The sequence below is a fragment of the Mastomys coucha genome, unplaced genomic scaffold (genome assembly GCF_008632895.1).
Source record: "Mastomys coucha isolate ucsf_1 unplaced genomic scaffold, UCSF_Mcou_1 pScaffold8, whole genome shotgun sequence".
Lineage (NCBI taxonomy): Eukaryota > Metazoa > Chordata > Mammalia > Rodentia > Muridae > Mastomys > Mastomys coucha.
Window position 1 is genome coordinate 55,524,467 of NW_022196914.1, and position 7,491 is coordinate 55,531,957.

Sequence of the window (7,491 nt, forward strand, 5' to 3'; positions counted from 1 at the left end):
CTCCTGCCCCTGCCTCAGCCTCTGCCCCAGTCTCTGCCCAGCCCTGCCCAGCCCCTGCCCTAGCCTTCTCTTGCATTGCAGCTCCCTAGATGCCCTTTTCCCCTCAGAACCAAATGAGGTGCACCTGCAGACGCTGCCCCGCTCTGTGTCTCCTACCTCCCTGACTCAGAGGAATGACTTCCCATCACCCCCAACATCCACTTGGTTACTTAGGCTTGATTCATTAAACTCACAAAGCATTTTGTGAGATTGTGACTCATGGTTTCTGGCCTTTCATTAAGGAGAAAGCCGATGGGTGTACATTGAGACTGGGAAGCCAGGACGCTGCCTGGTCCCTTGCCACTAGCACCCAAGGATGACCTTGCCTGACTAGAGAAGCTGCATTGCTTGGACAGTGATGTGGTCTTACACAGGCTAGGCCATGAAAGAATCAGCCTGTGGTCCCTTCAGGGAGAAGAAAAATACCACAGAAGGCTGGGAGAATTTATTTCCTTAAATCCTAAAATGTTTTCAGTTTATTGTGAGAAAAGTCTATTCCAGTTGAAACCTTGGAGTTCCTACCCAGATGAAATGTTTGAGCACGCCCCTCTGTCATTTTCTACGCGTTGAAAAGGTCAACGAAACCTGAGAAACTTCTTACCATCACTGCCTCGAGAAGATATTGATTTCACATCAATGGATTCTTTCCTCCTGCTCTTGTGTCTGAACGAATGAGGCTCTGGGGAGTTCAAAGGAGAAACAGAAGGAGATTGGCTTTCTGTGTACTGCGGTGTGAACTCACACCTTTCCCCATATTTTCCAAAGAAAATGAGAGTACTTTTGTAAGCTCTAGAAAGTAAATCCAAGAATTGAGAAACTACTTTCTCTTCAAATCAACACAAAATGATCAGTCAGTCATTCTAGTACGAAAACAGCCTTTTTCTCCTGGGGCTTTGTTACATTGTGGAAGCAGTGTTTATTGAGGGTTAGTTTCATTAACTAAAATGTCATCCTGAAAATAAAACTTACAGGGAATGTTTTGGGGGGGGGGGTCATCTCAACTAAAGGACTATACTCACTTGAGTAGGGAAGCTGTGGAGAAAAAAATCCTAGTGAAATCCACAGATACTTGCATCAAGAAGCTAGTTTGGTCAAGTTTGGGGCACTCCCAGAAAGTCAGTTGTCTACAGGATTACCTGGCTTCTCTGAGAGTGGATTCCATCAAGTGACCATGTCCTGCAGACCATGGGAAGGGAAACTCAACACTGAAATGCTCTGTGGGGCTGATGCCAAAAATCACACATCACCAGTGAACACCACAATGTAAACAAAAAAAGTCAAGGTAACTGTGATGGCCTCAGAAAGGGGCACCGTGAGGAGCACATTTGCTTCCTGCAAGTAACTCCTGAATGAGAAGAAAAGTGTAACCATAAGTTAGAAGCACTCCGAAGGCAACCCAAGTACCAGTGGGAGGGGTGCTTTTCTCAGGTGCCATTACACTGACAGATTCAAGCAGAAGAGTCGTGATGTACAATGCTACCATAGGAATTACCAGCTGCACCAAAAACCAGTGAGATTGCCTAATATGGAAGAAACCAACTGTAGAGCCAAACTGTGCAGGTTCTGGCTTAGTGTGTCATCTTGTAGCTATATAAGCTTGGAGATGTCCTTAACTTCTCTGTGTACAATATCAATAAATGAGGATAAATAGACTTTCTCATTCAGAGGCTAATAATACCTGCGTTAATTCCGGAGTAGCCCTTAGAAGAGTGCCTGCCACACAGTAAGCCTACAGTTTTTACCTGTTTAACTACATCTGTTCATTAGCACATCACACAAAAATGCTTCATTACAGCTTATTCAAAGCCAGATGCTATTATTCTTCCTGATTTCGTCTTACAAAGTTGTGAAGATCCATAGCAACCAAGCTTGTTATAAGTTCGGAGAAGTTAGTCTTCAGTGAGGGTCATTTAAATAAGAGAATTCATCATTTGTTCTTAACAGAAGCCCATAGAATGAATTAAAAATCTCAGTCATTGGGGCTGGAGAGATGGCTCAGCAGTTAAGAGCACTGACTGCTCTTCCAGAGGTCCTGAGTTCAATTCCCAACAACCAACCACACAGTGGCTCACAATCATCTGTAAGAGGATCAGATGGCCTCTTCTGGTGTGTCTGAAGAGAGTAACAGTGTACTCACATACATAAACTAAATAAATCTTTTTTAAAAGGAGAAGATGGGGATGGAATAGGGGGTTTGCGGAGGGAAAACTGGGAAGGGGGATAACATTTGAAATGTAAATAAATAAAATAGCCAATAAAAGTTTCAGTCATAGAAAAGAACTTAGTGACAAAGAGACCCTGCCTCCCATAAATAGTTACTGAGAACCTACTCTGCATCAGCCATTGTGCTAGGTACTTAAAGTAAAACAATCATTTCATTTAACATTTACATCGTTTCTTAAAGCTACCTAGTGCTATTCCCACAGTATCAATGGGAATAATAATGCCCAGAAGCTGGGAAGACTAGGTAGGTAGGTCAAGGCCAAAGAGATGATGAATGGTGGACCCTAGGCATTCCAGGAGGGAGGCTTTCAGCTGATGAAGGATCTGTGAGCACTGGCTGAGTGTCTCTTATGTGTGAAATCACGCTGGGCACTGTAAGAAGAATGGGGTTGCTTACTTTACAGTTCTTTGGTAGAAGCTTCTAAATGTGATATAAGTTAACTGAAACACTGGAGGAAGGGTGCCAGTGCATGCATCACCGTTGTGCCATTCAAGGCTGTTCTGGCTTAGGAAATGCTGGAAAGGCGGGGGATGGCAGCTCAGGGCTTCTCCTTCAGCCAGCATTATCAATGGGACAGGTGTGGCTTAGTCACTTAGCAAATGAAATTCTGATAAAAAAAAAGAGCAAATGGATTCTTCAAGTGTTGTCTATCTAATCACTCTGGAATCAAGGAGGACGACTGCAACCACCCAGGGTCTGACCAGGTGCCCATGCAGAAGCTGATGATTGGCTGCTGAACTGGCTGGTTCTGTGTGCCAACTTGACACAGGCTGGAGTTATCACAGAGAAGGGATATTTCAGTTGGGGAAGTGCCTCTGTGAGATCCAGCTGTGGGGCATTTTCTCAATTAGTGATCAAGGGGGTAGGGCCCCTTGTGGGTGGTGCCATCCCTGGGCTGGAAGTCTTGGGTTCTATAAGAGAGCAGGCTGAGCAAGCCAGGGGAAGCAAGCCAGTAAGGAACATCCCTCCATGGCCTCTGCATCAGCTCCTGCTTCCTGACCTGCTTGAGTTCCAATCCTGACTTCCTCTGGTGATGAACAGCAATGTGGAAGTGTAAGCTCAATAAACCCTTTCCTCCCCAACTTGCTTCTTGGTCATGATGTTTGTGCAGGAATAGAAACCCTGACTAAGACAGCTGCCATCCTTGTAGGAGAAAACATCACAAGGCTTTATTAATAGATTCCCCTGCCTCCATCTCCAGTGGTCAGATCATCCCAGGCCATCCACAAGCAGATGTCTCATGTTGTAGATAAGAAAACCAAAGATCTGAGTGTTGTTTAAGGTCTAAGATAGGAGTAAGGAGCTGCGATGGGAACTCATTGCCTAGTCTCCTGGGCCAGTGTCCCACACATGTCCATTTGTAAAGACAGTCACCAAGTACTACTCAGAGAGGGAATAGACCCGTCCCTGTGTTCTTAGCTGTGCCCTAGGTGGCCTGCCTCTCCCTAGACTCCACTCTGCCCTGGGCTCATGTATCCTACATGGTCTCTAGGCAAGAAAAGCAAACCAAGAAAGGGAGGCATTTAGGAGGGAAGGCTACCACAAACCTAGAGACAGGATCTGTAAAGGATGCCTGTTGCTCCTCTGGCTTTGCAACGCTCCAGTGCCAGCTTAGACTTTAGCCATCCCTAGTCTAGGGTGACAAATGTCATTGTGAACCTCCCACCCCCGAAAGAGATGATAAATTGGGTCGACAAGGGACCCCTCAGCAGAGAGTAAAAGCCAAGGCTCTCACCTGTCTGAGAGTTGTCCCCGGAATCACGATGAATCCTGTGAATCTAGAGTCGTTCCAAAGTTTGGTAAAAAGAGAAAGAAATGCATGTCATTTGTTGCCTTTAGCCACTTAGTTAAAAAGGCTCTGATGGCTTCCAGAAAGCAAGGTGTTGCACAGATTGCGTGAGAAGATGACACACACACACACACACACACACACACACACACACACACACACACACACACACTGAGTGTAAGACCACGAATGCTCTAAAGCCTTCAGAGACTTGGTCAGGAGCCCCAAGAGCAGAAAGTCCCTGAGGGAGAGGCCCTCTAGGCAGAGTAAGCCTCCAGCTAGCCTCATCTGGACAGTCTGTAGAAATGCAGAAAGGCAAAGGCCAGAACTCAAGTCAAATTTTAATAAGCTTGTTTCAGGCAAGGTTATATTTGTTTTTCTGAAATACAAAGCCTGAGTTACATCTAAAATTTCTGTTTAGGGAACCGTTCCTTAAATGTTTTCAACCACTCCTCCATTGCCAACAGAGTCAACTGATGGATGGTTTGCTCATGAGGCCTGAACTTCAGATGCTGTTTATCACCTAGTTCTTTCTCATTATCGGGTTTGCTTCATGCTAATGATTAGGTGAAGATGTTCAATAGGCATCCGTCAAAAGACCAAATGAAGCCATCAACACTAGAGAGAATATACATGTTTTTTGTGGACTCTGCATTTCTTGCATGCACAATTGACTAAGGCACTGCTGGTGGGCACATTGCCATTCACACTTAGAATCCCGCTGTTTCTTGGCTAAATCCAGCTGCTTCCATCCAGGGTTCAGGGTCGTCAACCTATGCAGCACTCAATGAAGAGGCAACGTTAAGTGTATCAAAGCAGGTGAATGCAGGGGAACTGTCCGTTAAAGACTAACGTGGCTTAGCAACTCCAACTCTAATGGCCTGAAAGCTCCTTTATTGTCAGACCCAGGTAAAATGTCTCAGACTTCACTGAACCTTGGAGAACCAGGTAGAGGCTGGGGAGATGGATGGCTCCATTGGTGAAGTGGCTGCCACAGCAGGCCTAGGCTCCATGTAAAAATCTAGGTGTGGTGACATGTATCTGTAATTCCAGTTCTTATGGGGAAGAGAGAGGCAAATTTCTACAGCCCATTGGCCAGTTCAAGTCTGGCTGAACCTTTAAACTCTAGGTTCAGTGAGAGGACTTTTCTCAAAAAATGAGGTAGCGAGTGACTGAGGAAGATACCCCCTGTTAACCTCTGGCCTCCACACGCACCTGCATGTGAATCTGCATGCACACATACGTGTACACGCTCACATGATCATGCACACAAACACGTGAAAATAACCAAGTAGACCTGAGCTTCTAGAACTAGGCTTCCTACAAGCTCCCCTGCTCCGTCCATTTCACTTCCTCACAAAACATCAATACAAGGCCCACCACCCACCTGGGATATCCCGGTCATGTTAGTCATGGCTCCTGACTCCCGCCTCAAAATCAGGGTATCTTTTCTTATTTCTTGCATGAACAACATTTTATATTTTCCTTCTGGAATAAAGAGCATTTTCTACAAAGCTACTAAGGTCAGATGCACATTTTTATATGTTCAATATTAATAAAACTCTTATTTCATTCTGTCAATCAGATCTTGCTTAAAAGCTTTCCTCTTTAATCAAAATATATATACCTGTAAGAGCAAAGCCTATGACTTCCCATACTATGAAAAAAAATGGTAAGAAGCCCCACCTCTGTCCCAATTAAGCAGCCCCACCTCTGTCCCAACTCCCTTTTTTCATGTCTCATAGGCTCACAGGTCATCAAAATGGCTCCCACAATCTACAGTGTGGGCCATGCGTTCTGTCGGGAGTGAAGGCAGCTCGGCCCTGATTTAGGATTTAAAATGTGTTCCATCCACGGATGGGGGTGAAGAGGGGTGGACCAGGGAAGGAGAACGCAGGCATGTTTCCATGGCCTGGGATGTCTCTGGCCCATCTTTCCCCTCATATGCTGTTGCCCTTGGTACTTTGAGCTGAATTTGCTGCCTCCACATGAGCACAGTGGTCTCTGCTGGCCTCTATACCTACTGCCAGAGCAGTGACCAGAGGTTCTCCAGGCTTTACAGCCAGAGTCTCCCAGGCTATGTCAGTCTCTGCATCAGGAGGCTATATTGTGTCCCACTTCACAATCCTCTGTACAACTGGGAGCCCCTCCTCCCATCACATCCTACCAGACTTGGGCTTTTCATGTAGTTCTCTGATAACCAATACACCTCATCTGAGTATCCTCACTTTATAGGATTCACATGGTGATAAAATCCCCACTCAGAATAAGAGTTGATCCCCAAGACCTAAAAGTATCAACATTTATAACTCAGTAGGAATTATTCCAAAGTGATTTTCCTTGTAACCCTTAGTGGAACTCATGGAGAATACAAGCAAGGATTGGGTAGCTCCATAGTCTCTGATGGGTCTGGGAGATGCTCAGAGACTTGAGCATCTAGAGGTCAGAAGAGGAATGATGTTTGCCCTATGACAACAGCTGTTTTGCATGTTAGCCGAGTGCTGGCAGCTAGAAAGGCTTGCAATTGCGGCATTACAAACCTTCCAGAGAAGCAACTATTTCCTTGGACGTGCAGGGTGGGGAGGCTGAGGTTTAAAGTTTGGCATCCTGCCTATGTCACCCCACTGGTAGTGCAGAGAACTATTCCCATGCTTTCTTCTCTAGTCTGAGAGCCAGTCATCTTTGCTACATGCCTCTTCAGCCAAAACCTTAGAAGGGTTGTCCCAGTCCTGGCTTGTCATCTTAGGGCACAGCTTTTCCCCTGGATTCTGGGGAGGTACACACTTGGTCATGGGCACACTTTAGCAAGACCAGGATTCACCATCCTCAGACCTATCACTTTCTCGAGAGCACAGTGGCTTTCTTCTTGAAACGCTTTAAAGGCTGTGTGTCCCTGTGCAGGAAGGCCTGGGGACGCTGACAACAGCTGCTACCACTGGAGCCACAGGCTTTAAAAGCAGTAGTTTCTGCAGGGAATTCAACTGTCCTTGGCCTGTGAAACTATCAGAGCTCAGAGATGTGATTTCTTTCCCCAGCAAGTTCTTGAGACTTGCAGCTTGTGTGTGTGCGTGTGCATGTGTGTGTGTGTGTGTGTGTGTGTGTGTGTGTGTGCGTGTGTGTGTGTGCATACCATACGCATGCATGGCAGTGCAATTATAGTTTTAAGCCTTTAGTTAAAATATTATAGGTTTCTCTAAAAGTTGCTGTCCTGTGCTTACATGCTTTATTTACTAATGCCTGATCATGCTCAGCTCTACACAATGTACCCTTCCTTTCTGAGCGGTTTTTTAATTTGTCATGGTCCTAGGGTTAAAGTCAGGTTCATGGTCATGAAGGGAAAGTTCTCTATCACAGAGTGACAGCTTCGGCTTCTAATTGTGCTCAACTCTAAGAAGTACTACAAACTCTCCTCTCTGTTCTCCTCCTCCTCCTCCTCCTC

The 7,491-nt window shown here is 45.6% G+C and overlaps 1 protein-coding gene across 11 annotated transcripts in view; it reads right to left on the bottom strand.

Annotated features, from left to right (window-relative positions):
• Pde8b (phosphodiesterase 8B) overlaps nucleotides 1–7,491 on the bottom strand; it is a 248,075-nt gene that overhangs the window by 28,999 nt on the left and 211,585 nt on the right. For all 11 annotated transcript variants that reach the window (XM_031360580.1, XM_031360581.1, XM_031360583.1 and 8 more), the window contains 2 exons: nucleotides 3,999–4,041; nucleotides 641–718 (listed from right to left, as the gene is read on the bottom strand). In XM_031360580.1, the coding sequence (XP_031216440.1) occupies nucleotides 641–718; nucleotides 3,999–4,041 (121 nt within the window). The remainder of the gene's footprint in view (nucleotides 1–640; nucleotides 719–3,998; nucleotides 4,042–7,491) is intronic.